General features: G+C 45.1%; 1 protein-coding gene across 2 annotated transcripts in view; it reads left to right on the top strand.

The window, feature by feature from the left end:
* Positions 1–391: 391 nt before the first annotated feature.
* Positions 392–13,808, top strand: part of GPC6 (glypican 6) — a 998,128-nt gene continuing 984,711 nt past the window's right edge. For both annotated transcript variants that reach the window (XM_010980224.3, XM_064493031.1), the window contains exon 1: positions 392–1,185. In XM_010980224.3, coding sequence (XP_010978526.2) covers positions 1,026–1,185 — 160 coding nt within the window. In that variant the 5' untranslated portion in view covers positions 392–1,025. The remainder of the gene's footprint in view (positions 1,186–13,808) is intronic.

The following is a 13,808-nucleotide window of genomic DNA, read 5'->3' as shown; positions in this document are numbered from 1 at the left end:
CTCTGCTGTTCAGGGGTTCCTCTATAATTCATTTTTGCACTGGCTTTGGGTTTCGGTTAGGTTTGAATTGTTGCTCATATTTAAACCAACAATTGGAATTGTGTTGTCTTTTACGTCCACAAAAATATAGTTTAATACCGTAAGTTAATGACTTAAATATACTTTGCCTTTCTGGATGACTTATTTATGTCACTTAAAGGTAGCATTTCCGATCAGAATGAAGGATGTTCAGGGAATGAGAAAATAGGACCGTTTCCTTTTTTTTTTTTTTTTTCCTCCCCTTCTTTTACCGAGTAGAAGGAGATCCAGTCCGGGTTTTGCCTTCGACTCTGCCGCTGAATTTCGGCTGTGCAATGTGTAGCACGTTTCTCTCCCCTCCTTTCTCCTTCCCTCTAGCCTCCAGTGTCTGTCTCCAGGATTTCTCTCTTCCTATTTCAGGAGGACTCTCACAGGCTCCCTCAGCCTGTGTGAAGCTGAGGTTTCCCCTGGATCCCGTATATCCCCAACACATACCTCCACGCACACACATCCCCGAGAACCCCGCGCTCACACCGCCACACACTCGCGCGCGCACACACCCGCGGTCGCCGGTCCATCTCCTTCCCGGGAGAGCCGGCGCGCGTTCCCATCTCCGCCGCACACCCGGGCGAGCCGAGCTCGCAGCGCGCTAGGATTCTGCGGCTCTCAACTCGGATCTCAGCTCTCGACTCCCATGGTGTTTCCTTAAACATTTCTTTTCCTCCTCTCGTTTTTTATTGCACCCTTCTCGAACTGGGGGACTAGAGGAGCGAGGCGGCTGCTTTCCCAGCCAGCCTGGTTGGCTTGCCATCCTCCATCAGGCTTATAAAAGTTTGCTGAGCGCAGTCCAGAGGGCTGCGCTGCTCGTCCCCTCGGCTGGCGGAAGGGGGTGACGCTGGGCAGCGGCGAGGAGCGCGCCGCCGGCTCTGGCGGGCTTTCGCCTAGAGGGGCAAGGTGAAGAGCGCACGGGTCCCGGGGTTTGCCGAGCTGGATTTGCATGTTGCACCATGCCTTCTTGGATCGGGGCTGTGATTCTTCCCCTCTCCGGGCTGCTGCTGTCCCTCCCGGCAGGGGCGGATGTGAAGGCTCGGAGCTGCGGCGAGGTCCGCCAGGCGTACGGTGCCAAGGGATTCAGCCTGGCGGACATCCCCTACCAAGAGATCGCAGGTAAGCGCGGGCGCGCGGCACGGCCCTGCCCGGCTCCCGGGCCGCCCGGCGTCCACCACCTTCCCCCCTGTTGCTGAGTTGTTGGTGTTCACTTTCTGTCCCGGCTCTCCGGGCCGCCGCGCCTCCGTGCCGGGCGGCTGATGCTCGCTCGGCTTCTCCCGCGGGGGAAGGTGTGCGTCTCGGCTACCTCATTGTGTGCACACGCGGGAGCGCCCTCCATCCCTCCCGCGCTCGGCTCTCGCGCCCTCGCGCCCCGTTTGTCGCCGGCCCCGGCCGCGCGGGTCGGGGAGCCCAGCGCCCTCGGGGGCGGGCGGCGGCGCGAGGGCAGATCGCCGAGCCGGGCGCCCACCCCGCGCCGCTCGCTCAGGCAAACTTGGAAGAACTGCGGCCGCAGTTTGCCCAGCGCCACAGTCTGAGTGGCGCCTTCTTCGCTCCCGCCCTCGCGCCGGCGGGGGCGGTGGAGAGACGCCGAAGGCTCTCCTGGCCCCTGGCTCCACTCTCCTGCCCTTCGGGGAGGCAGAGCGCACTGCGCCCCGGTCGGGGGCGGGCGAGGCTGGTGATGGGGGGACCCCACCGGGGGCCTTGGCCTCCGGCATCTGCAGTTCCGGGCCGCTTTGGGGAGTTCGCGGGCCGCCCGTTTCAGATTTGGGGCGGGCTTTCCCGTTACGGTCCCTCAGTGCTTCCCCGATTGCGGTTGGTCACTCGCCGTTCGGAAGACACCCCAGCCACCAGGCGCGGCGCCCCGTCCTGAGCGCGGCCTCTCCCGCCGGCTCTTGGAAGCTGAGCCAACTTGAGCGGGTGGCTCACTAGTGGCTTCGCCTCGGGCTCCGTGGACCCTGTGTCCCCCGCGTGCCCGGCCACCAGCCTTCCTCCACTGAGAGCTCGGGAGTCCCCACCCCCTTTCTCGGCGCCAGGGTGTGGGTAGCGCTCGGTCTCCAGCAACTTGCGCGGCAGCCTGGGTGCGTGTTTTCCGGCTCTTAGCTCCAACCCAGTCCGAGCTTCTCGGGGGCTCTGTGAATGAAACGTGTTTGGGAGAGCTAATCCTGTGGCTGGGAGAGCACGGAACTGAGAGGCAGAGGCCAGGAGATGCTGCGAGGGCGCGGGCTGCTCAAATCTGGCAGTTGAGGTCCTCAGTGACCTCGGATGGTCGAGTCCAAACCCAGCCTCTGCATTTTGCTAAAGCAGCGGCTGCTGGATGAAAAGCATTTTGCAGATTATTTTAGAACATTACACTTGCGATGCGGAGTGGGATTGCTGTTTTATGATGGTTGATCCACAAACGCTACAAGTGAGGGTTTTTGCTTAAACCATTTTACTTATACCAGAATAAACACATTTATATAATGTGGGCATTGACGAAAGGAAAAAAGAAAACCAGCTTATACATCACGCTCACAGCGCGGAGCTTTATATACAGGGAGCCTTTTTCAATTCTGAGCCAGACATAGGCAGCCTCTGGGGAGTCGGAGGCGGAACCTGTGGTGAATTGTAAGACCTCTGTTCTATCCCTGTCACTTCTCCCTTTTCCTGAACGCCTTAATTTGTTAATCAGTGAATAGACAGCGACCGCCCCCACAGCTCCTTAAGTTTCTTAACTCTCCTTCCCCCTTTGTCTACTGTTATTTCATTCTTTTTAATTAATTGATAAGGATCAGCTTTGCTTTTTCCCCCTCCCCCAAATCTCAGGGAATTCATCTTTTAAAAGGTTGAGAGTATGGATCACTTCTTCTGGGAACTTTTTCTCCTCTAATCTGGGTTTTTTAAAACCGTGTCTTTTATTAAACACACACGTATTTGCCAACATGATTTCAGATAAGATATTTCAAAGAAGAAAATACTTAAGTATTCTTTAGTGGAGAATGAGACTTTCAGGAGACTATAGTTCATCCTTACTATGATGCAAATCTCAATATCAAAGCTAAGATTTTCAGTGTATATAATTTCTGTAGGCACCATTTACTTTCCTGAAATATTGCCAGTGGTGGAAATAAATCCTTCAGTGGAGTTTTAACTAAAGAGGGTTTTTTTTTTTTTCCTTTTCCCTCTACCCCTTGACAATTACAGTGCTTGCTAATTAACTGTGAATTTCTAAAATGTGTGGACTTTTGTTAAACTCATTTTCTAGAACTAAGGGCGCTGTTGACCTAAACCCTCGTGTCCTTTGGTGCCGGTGGAAACAAGCAAGATACAGGTCACTGGGGGGTCAGAGGCACATCTGATAGGAAAAGAAATGCCTTGAAAGATAATTGTGTATTAAGGAGCAACATTTTTTCAAAGTAAACTTTACTCATTGCTACCTACTGCTGTTGGAATAATCACTTAGGTGTCCTGTTATTAAATGAACACACTTTACCTCTCCTCCCCAGCTCCTGGTACTATTTACTTTTAATTATCTAGTATATGGTGGTTATCCTTGCCTTCAACTCCTGATCCTTTGCCTTGTTTGGACTTCTAATGGTTTGCTTGAGAAACGGCATGTACCATTAGCCTGCCAGGGAACATGAATTTAAAGGAACTGCTGTTCAGATTTCAGATTCATGAGAGCTGTTTCTAATTGAAAGATACCTGCAGGTAACTTGCCTGGTGAACTAACTGAGAAGTGAAAAGGACATTATGTTTCATCATGACATTATTAAAGTTCTATGCAGAACTCACAATTGTGAAATAGTGTTGCCCTTTTCTGTTCTAGGATGGAGGGGAGTTCTTCAAACTCAAAAGACGAGGGGCTGGGATGGATAATATATGAAGTTCTCCTCTCGGAGAGTGCTGGGGAAGGAGGAGGCCTTCAAGGGGCAGCTTGTACCATTAATCTTCACTCAGCCCTGATTTGAAACCATCCCAGGCAGATCAGATAGACTATCTGTCCTTGTTTGAAAGACCTCCAAAGGCGTAGACTTGTGAGCCCCTCTCAGCAATCCATTCTAATACTTAGGCATTTTTGCGGTATCGAAATATTTCCAGATACCTAGCCAAAAGCCTTCCCAGTGTGCCTGCTTGTTTTCTCTTGTTCTGTCTTCTGGAATGATTCTGAGCCGTGGATCATCAAGTTCTTTGTTAGGACTGTTATTCTGATAAAAGGTTAGTGTGAAACATGCCAGCCTTTTTCTTCAAGCATCAGTAATATTATCTCATTTTCCAATCCAACTCATCCTGTTGGCTGTAAACTTCTGAAGGAACTCCACAACTGAAAAGAGCATCTGCCTAAAAGTCTGGGCAATTCAGGGAAAGTTGTTTTATACTTACAGTGCCACTATTTTATGCTTTGAACCTTCTTGGAGTGATTAATTATAGCATGCATTTGTAGCTGACTAATGGTAACTTATTGGCTTACATGTTAATTTTTTTTCATTTATCTAATGCAACTTTACTTAGCAATCCCTTATGTAGAAATTACTATGTGCCCAGCACCTATTTGAAAACATTATCTACTTTGAAAACATTAAATATTGTCTTACTGACTTTTTATAATAACAGTAGATACTATGATTATCCCCATTTTAAAGATGAAAAGACTGAGCAACAGGGAAACAAATGGTAATCTTGCCCAAGGATGACTCAGCTAGAAAGTGATGAGACTAGAATTCAAATGCAGGTGCACTGACCCCAGGCACTTAAGTCCATAGACTTCACCTTGCCCACTACCATTCTGTGTTTGTTGAGTGAATGTGTGCAAAATCATTTCCTCGTCTAACACATATATAACCTAGTGTTGTCAATCACCAAATGTATTCACTCAGTCCAAGCTGAGTATTTTTCTATTTACTTGCAACATCTATAATTTTTCATATCACTTTGAATTTGTATTTTATGTTCTCAGAAATTGGCCACGTTTCCATCACTAAATTGTCTGTGTATTTGTGCATTTTCCGGATCATTGTATAGATGAGGTTATATAACAGATGGAAACTAAAAAACATGTGTTGTTTTTTTCTCAACATACTGGGCCTACTTTCTGATTATTGGGTTAGTTCAAAAAAACTTACTATGGGAAATTATTATGGGGGTTAGAGGGAGGAGGGAAGCTCATCTCCATGGATTAGGGAAAAAATACAACTAACTCTCTTCTCACTAATTTACTTTACCCTCTTTGTCCCGTCTAAGGTATTCTGAGTGTTGGGCTACAGCTGTTGGATATTGAGAAATCATTAGAGGGGAGGGTATAGCTCAGTGGCAGAGAACATGCTTAGCATGCACGAGGTCCTGGGTTCGATCCCTAGTACTTCCTTTAACAAGCAAATGCACAAATAAACCTAGTTACCCACTCCCCAAAATAAAAAAAAAAGTATTAAATTCTTTCGCATCACTTTGATAACAGTTTATCTCAAAAATCTAAACATCTATCCCAAAATTGAAAGTTTAAAAGAAGAATATTCTCTTATATGCCACTGATACACGAGTGACTTTTTTAGTCCTTCCTTATTGTTTTCAAATTTCAAACCATGTAATGCTTCATTTTACCTGGACTTTGTCCAGCAGGTGGGCTTCCCAGACAATAGCCCTCCCTGCCCCTGCTCCCCAGCAAACCAGCTAATTTAACACACTTGATACCCAACTCTTTTTTCAATTTACATGTAGATATCACATTCACATAAACAAAAAAAACAGTGTTTGGTAAGTCTTACTCTTTTACAGACATATTACATCTCCTAGTTTGGGGATAAATAATTTAATTTCCATTTAGCTGCCTGCTGCACGGAGTTCTGATTTCTCTGCCCTCTGTTTAGTTAGCTGATGTCTTTAAAATCCTTTCAAAGAACGGTGTGAGGTATAAATGAGTTAGCTGAACTTCAAATGTTTTTTTTATGATTTGTCAAGTCACTCGATTTTTAAAAGATTCACATTAATTCCAGGTATCAAAGCAATCTAAAATCTGGGCTATTAGAAGTACCACTTGTTAGACTCTTGATTTGGGAATTAATTTTAGAATGATCCTTGCAAACAGAGTTATCTTAGCTGATTTAATTAGAAGATGATATGTCATCATTGAGAATAAGAGTTCATTTGAGTTGACTGATACACTCTTTTACATAAAATTCAGATCGTTTAACTGTGCCACCTTGTAATAGCTTGTGAGCAGAAATGCAGGCCACCATCAAAAGTGGTTGAAAATATAGAGTGTTATGTTCTTTAAAACATTGTAGTATAAACATTGCATTATAATGTACATGGGAGGGTGGCTAGTGTTCTTTTACAATTATGAGTGAGTATTATGAATACTTACAAAATATAAAATTATTGAGTCCTTTTAAACCAAAGTGACTTACCATTCAGTCACTTGATTTTTATAGAAATATGAGTTTAGGATAAAAATTGTAGACAAGGAATTGGTGATAAAGTAACTTATTAGCATAATCTTAATTTATATTCAAACCCACAAACGCTAACGTTATGAGACTGTTTCTTTTCCCCGTTAATTCACATCTCTCAAAAGACTTCTAGCAAGGCCAGTACGATGACTTAGATTTGTCTTGCCAGTATAAACAGAATAATTAATATTTCAAACTTAGTGCTTATATCCCTTTGCAGGCCAAATTCTGCTCTTAAATTCTTTTGCTGGCACATAACTAGGCTTTAAATAGTTTCATAGATTTCTCCAGTACTCAGTTTTCAGTGATTTACATGTTAGTTTTTAGTGATTTACATGTAGTTGATTCCTTGGGATGGCATATTTGTAAATAAAGGGTTTCATAGTGTTAAGTCTTGGGTAAAGGTTTAAAAATTCGAATCATCCGGGATGGAAATATTTAAGAGTTTTTAATAACCCTGGATGAAAAAGATTTCTAAACAAATGGAACAGTTAGTAACAAAGAAAAACAGAAATTTGATTCCATGTTTACACATTATCCAGGTTATCGATTATTTTTATAACCTAGTCTCCATGTTCTGTAGGCGTTTTTTTTTTTAACTTCTCCAATCAGTAGTTCTTGTTTACCTACTGTGTGTAAGTCCCTGTGCCAGATGCCGGCTGTAGGGCCCCAGGGAATTTTAATCCCAGCGGGGCAGCAGAAATGCAGGGCCCCATTCATTTGCATGGCTGAGACCAGTGTGCAGCACTAGGGTACCTGGCACCGGGAAAGCATTTAATAGGATTGGCTGCTCTGATCACAGGGTTATGGGACTGCATCCTCCGGGAAGAGCGCTGGGCCCTGAAGCAAGAGTATAGTCACTAGGAAGGGGAGAGCAGAGGGCTCACACGTTACTATATGGTAACCAGGCCCAGAAAGCAGGAGAGAGTTCTAGAATCTGGAGAAACAGCCCATGAAGGGGGCGAGGGGTGTGAGAGAGACAGCAGAAGAGCCTGAGGGCCAGGTTAGTGACTTATATACCTAATCCAACGATGGCCCACGCATATTGGCCAACCGTGGGTTACTTTTTCACCGCAGGCATGGACCTTAGCTGTAAAGTCTGTGGGCTGAACATAGCCCAAAGAAGCAGATTTTTAACCATTTAGGGCCTGCCTGTTTTGTGTACCCTGGGTCTATAAAAGACTCCAGGCAGCTGTCACCCTCCACGCCCTGTGGCTGAGCATCATGGCCTAGGCAGGTAATTCCCCTCTCCCCGGCCATGCAGTCGCCTCTTCCCCCTCCAGGTAGCGGCCCCTCTGGTGTCTCTGGAAGGTCTCCACTCTGAGGGACTTCCCCGTACTTGCAATCTGTCAACGTGCCTCCCAGAGAAAGCTTGTCGGGACCTGCTGTCCCCACGGGGTCTCGCCTCTTTCCTTGACCAGCGCTGAAATCCCTCCAACTCATTACAGTGACTTTGGCCTTTAACCCAGAGCAGTGAGAAACTGTTGAAGTGTTTTAATCAGGATTGGACATGGTTTTGACCATTACTTTGATTCCTCTGTAGAGAACGGATTGGAGGGGAGCCAAAGGCAGATACAGGAAGAGGAGGAGATGTTAGTGACAACCAGAGTGGTGACTGTGGGAGTGGAATGAGGTCGAAGGGCTCAAGAAATATTTAGGAGGTAAAATTGAGACCACCCAAACCATTAATCGGCCCAGAGTTATTTACTGAGCATCTACTATATAATTGACAATAAGGATGTGTGTGTGTGTGTGTGAGAGAGATGCGTGTGTGTGAGAGAGATGGACAGACAGACAGATTGAGAGACATAAGCAAGCATCCCAGAAATGTTTATTGAATTAACAAACCTGAATAAATACTGATACAGTTCATCTGTACTTTTTAGTGGAGAACAGAATATTATAAAAGCAGCAAAGGACTATTACGAGTATCAGTCTGGTCGAGAGGAAAATATTTCCCGAATAGGGTGGGGTGTGTTATTAACTCTCAGCAAGTATAGAATTATCAAAATGTATGTCATCATTTTGAAACTCAAGTCACAGTGTTTTGTCCTGTGGCAGTATAAATTTTTAAAAAAATTTTCACTAAGATGAAGAATTAATTAAATGGTTACTTCACTGCTCAAGATTTAAACAATAGTGTGTCTATGGTTTAAGTACCAAATTACATTACTGATTGTAATGATAAGAATCACAGAATGAGGACATTTCTTTGACCTTGCTGAAAGCAGGAGGTAAAATTTAATTGGGACTGTATTAGGGTTCTCCAGAGAAATAGAATGAACAGTATATAGAGACACACATACACATATATATATACACACACACACACGTATATATATTTATATGTGTGTGTGTGTGTATATACAGAGAGATATGAGATTTATTAGATAGTTAGATAGAAAGGGATATATATGAGGAGATTTACTACAGGAATTGATTCATGCAGTTCGACAGGCTGGGAAGTCCCACAATCTACCATCTGCAAACTGGAGACCCAGGAAAGCAGGTGGTATAATTCAGTGAGTCACAAGGCTTGAGAAGCAGGCATTCTGAAGGCTGAGGGCAGGAGTAGACATCCCAGCTCAAGAAGAGAGAGAATTTGCCATTCCTCTGCCGTTCTGTTCCATTCAGGTCACCAGAGGATTGGATGATACCCACCCACGTTAGTCACTCAGTCGGCTAAATCAAATGCTAATCTCCTCTAGAACCACACTCACAGACACACCCAGAAATAATGTTTTGCCAGTTATCTGGGCATCCCTTAGGCCAGCAAAGTGGACACAACATTAACCATCACAAGAACCTTGAAGGAAGGGTGGCATTTGACAGAGGGCCATGAAAAGAAGAAGGCATTTGGGGTGGGGTGAAATGCAAGAGCAAAATAAGGCTTGTGGAGGAGAGTCAGAAAGGCATGGATTCAGGACTTGTGAAAAGTCACGTCGGACAGATAGGCTGGGGCTGGGGTTTGATGGACCTGGAACACCCCAGGCTTTGTATGGCAGGAAGTAGGTCATAGGCTGAGGCTTGTGGCAGCGAAGTGCCATGAGGGGGCACTGCTTATGGCTGGGATGGAGCAGACAGGAGATGATGGAAGGCCCTGGGAGAAGGAAGGAGGTTGGCTAGGGCGCTGTTTCAGATGCTAACACATGAGCTGTGGGGGGCCCAGGTGAGGACCAGAGGCCGAGAAAGGGGTGAATGAGGTCATCAGAAAAAGAAGAGGCAAGATTAAAAAGAAAAAAAATTTAAAAAGTGCTCTGTTACTTAGAAGTTCCAATAGGATAGTTTAAAGAGGACAAGCTAGCTGTTGAAACTCTGGCCTAAAATAATCTGTGTCACTTAAGATACTTTTGGCTGCAGCTCACAGAAAACCCTGACTCAATTCAGTATCCTTACGCAATCATGGAAGGAAAGCCATTATTTGATTCACGGACAAGTCCCAACGTAGAGCAGTTCCAGGAGTGAGAAAGTAGAAAGTGATAGCATCAGCCTGGCCCCAGGTTCTCCCCCTCTTTGGACTCACCCACCCCCAACTCTGCTGAGTCAGCTCCAGGATGGAAACAAGGTGGCTGCTGGAGTGCCGAGGGGCAGAGCCTCCTTCCAGGGCCCAGAGGCACAAAAAGGGACCATGTCTTGCCATGTGCATCTCCTCATCGATGAGGCAGACGACCCTCAGAAGCCCCCCAGCAGATCTACCCACCTTTCTCCTTCTGGAATTGCTTCCTCTGCCCGTGCTGGGAGGAAGGAGGAAAAGGACTGTGGCCTTGATCAAAACTCGTCACAGTTACACCCTCAGACAGCGGGGGCCAGTACTCACCTTCCTCATGCTTATAGCCACTGAATTGCTTGGTTAATCTTCATCATCTTCTTAAGAATCCCAAGGAACTGAGGGGCAATGGAAAAGCAGAGAGGAACAGCTCAGAGTATCTGAATTGCTTGGCATTCTTGCTTTAGACCAGTGTTTCTCACCTCTGGCGGGTGGTGAACTGATATGTGTTAACCAGTCGGCTCTCAGGAGGAGAGAATGTGGGGAGACCTGATTTGTAGCATTTGCCAGTCTCTGTGGTCCGAATCTTCCCACCATCACCCATTTCCAGCTACTCACAGCTGAACAACCAGCTCACAAAATTCTACAAAATTTAACAACTGGTTCTTTTAAGTTGGAAAGAGCCAAGGCTATCCTAGAATCATGTGTGATGTTAAAAAAAAAAACAAACAAAAACCTTTACTTGGGCTTCATCTTCAGGCATTTTGATTTAATTGGTCTGGGAAGGGTGCTCGCCTCCCTCTCCCTCCCTCCCCTCCTTCTCTCTCTTTCTTTTTAAAAATTCCCGAGTAATTCTATGTGCATCCCGGGAAGAGAACCAGCGGTCTGGAGCAGTGCTTCATAAGCTTCATCGTGCGTCAGAGGGCTTGTTAAACACAGGCGCGTGGGCTCCACCCGCAATGTGCCTGGTTCAGTATTCCCGGGATAGGGCCTGTAATTTGCCTTTTTAACAAGTTCCCAGGCGACGCCGATGCTGTTGGTCCAGGCCCCATCCTTTGCGTTTCCTGGGGGGCCACGCTCTGGGTGCATTCAACGTGGTTTTGAATATGCGTTGTTGTCGGGGTAGACAGTCACATTTGGGCCATGGTTTTGTGTTATTTTTCACCTTGACTTTGGGTAAGAAAATCCACCCAGAAAGAGTTGTTGATCCAATGGCACACGCACCCAGTTTCCTCAGCCTTCTTTTAGATGTTTATATTGGCCACTAGGGGGACAAAGGGAAGGAGAGTGACTGCATTTGTTCGGTCCAACAGGACCCCTGCCTGGAGCAGAAGGGGCCTAACCCAGCTTTGGCGAGCACTGCTCTGGGGGAGAGGCAAGCACAGCATCGCTTTAAAGGGAAGCTGGGAAAGGGCGCTCGCAGCTCCCCTCACAGTAGGATGACTATTACTCTTTGCTAATATGGTAGGGTTTCTTTGGGTACGTAGGACTCATTTTGGGGTCCTTTTTAGACGGTTTCTGGTCAAGAGTAATTCCAGCCCCCAGCCCCCTCTTTGAGCTAGTTTTCCTGTGCAGATCGAGCCGTTTGTTCCCGACTTCTAGATCCAAGGAGACTTCATTTAGAGTCATTCTTCCTTTTATACACGTTTAATTAGAGACGTCGCGCCGTACATCCTGGGCGCTCAGGCCTGTGTTCTGAAGGCGTTACCGGCTAGTGTGTGCTCGCCCCTTGTTACAGTTTTTGGATTTCTTGAGAAATTGACTTCCTCTTTTTGTGTCCCCGGGAAAAGCTGAGATTAGCAGGGGCCAGTGCTCCTCTGCTGAATTTCAGGGAACGAGAGGTGTTTCCTCTTCAGGTTGCAGGGAAGTTGAGGCAACTCTTTTCTTTGCAAAGAAAGCCCTTTGAGACCTCCCCCCAAATGACGAATGACTCTGAATGATTGTTTCCCTAATGGGTCAGAATAGCTCAGAGTCACCAGCACTTTTGCAATGGACTTGAAAAAAGTCACCATGCTTTTGGATATTAAAGATATTTTTAAATGACAGGCTTTAACTTTTTCCTGGAAAAGTAAGAACATGTTGTCCTTGAGCTGTTGTTTGCTTATCCTGTGTTAATCCAAATCCCAATGATGGGAAGGTTTTCTTAAAAAATGGTAACATTTAAAATCGCTGATTTCTTTTTTCTTTTTTTTTCTGGCCAAAGGTATTACAAATGTTTCTGAAGAGTTTAAATGCTCTTTGACCTAATGGGAGCTCTATTTGGAAAATAAGAATTTATAATTCTAAAGAATTAATAATCTGGAAAGGCAGGATCGCTGAACACTTGATCTGTTACAGCTTCTCCTCCAGCTGTACGTTTGCACTGAATTTCGGGAACATAGTTGACTGTTACTTTTACATTATCAAGTGCTAATGTGTGAAAGGCTTTATTGTGCTTTTGCTACTCATTTGATTATGTGGTTATCTTATTCAATATTCTTGCACAGACTTGGGGGTATTCAGACACCAAGAGGTCAAGTACTAAGTTAAAAGCTTAGGCCAGTCTTTTTTATATGACTGCCATAAAGAATATATTCATTTCACTTATATTACCACATGGCTCTCATAAAAGGTCAATTTCAACGGAATATAATGGGTTGCAAATGGCAAATCTTTTGTCATCAACAACAAAATTATGACATATAATCTCTTTTCAATGGCCACCTTCCCTTCTTTAAAAAAATAACTCGGGGAGCTCTTAAAACCAGAGATCTTCATGGTGTGTTTTATATGATAGACTTATAAAGATTGTACAAACCCATGTTTTTCTATTTTAATCAAGAAAATGTATAGAGTAATCATACTTAAATTCCAGTTGAAACAATACATTAGGTGCAACAGATACTCATAGAAAAAATGTGAAATTATACTTAATTTAGCAAATTAACGCTGAATCAGTTTCTCAGCCTGGGTTATTGATGCAAAGATGAATAATTTAATATCGTGAGAAGTTATATGCATAAACGTAAGCTGTTGGCTGTGATTTAAAAGTGGCAATTTATTCTTATCTAGATCATGCTTAGTAAATTATACAAAGGTTTTCAGTTTAACAGAGGGGTGACTATATACGGAAATAGAGGTTATAATGATCTTAATTCTATGTGGTAACCAGGGTGGCATTTTATAGCTGGAATAGCAATTTCCCATAACTGAAAAACCTGTACACATTTTAAAGTGAACCTTAACCTTTCTAATCATTCGTTTATAAAGTACAACTCTTGACAGAGCCATTGTGATTCCTCTGAAATATTTATGATGTTGTATGTGCCAGAACAAGTTTAAAAATGCTCTGTGTTTTGAAAGGTTTTGAAACAGTATTATTTGGGGGAAAAATGAGGCTCTCTCCAAATTACTATAATCAGGAAAAACGGAAAGATGGAATTCAAATAAGTGAGAGCAGGCTTCCCCCAGCGTGAGGCTTGCTGTAGCTGTCTTCATTCTGGGTGCCAATGCTGATTTTAACCTAATTAAGCATGAGAGAGAACCAGTGGCCTCAGAGATAAGCCTGAAGGTTCCTGCAAGTCCCAGGCTGCGCATCCCCTCCCGGGCACTGCCGGGGAGCCTCTGCCTGGGACTTCTGGAAGGTGCCAGGGATGCCCAGAAGGAGGCTCTGGTGTGCAGTGCCAGCCCGGAGGTGTACCACCTCCAGCCACGTTTCAGCTTGGTTCCTGTGGAATTGATTTTCACGGCTCATGACAGAAGCTGTTTTCAGCCCTTGAAAAGGAAGTGGCTGGGGCTGGTCCTCCTCACACAAACAGCAAATTGCTCCGTGGCTTTCAGAGCCTTCGAGG

This window comes from Camelus dromedarius, chromosome 13, assembly GCF_036321535.1.
Source record: "Camelus dromedarius isolate mCamDro1 chromosome 13, mCamDro1.pat, whole genome shotgun sequence".
Lineage (NCBI taxonomy): Eukaryota > Metazoa > Chordata > Mammalia > Artiodactyla > Camelidae > Camelus > Camelus dromedarius.
Note: the sequence above shows the minus strand (reverse complement) of the source record. Positions and strands in the feature narration are given on the sequence as shown.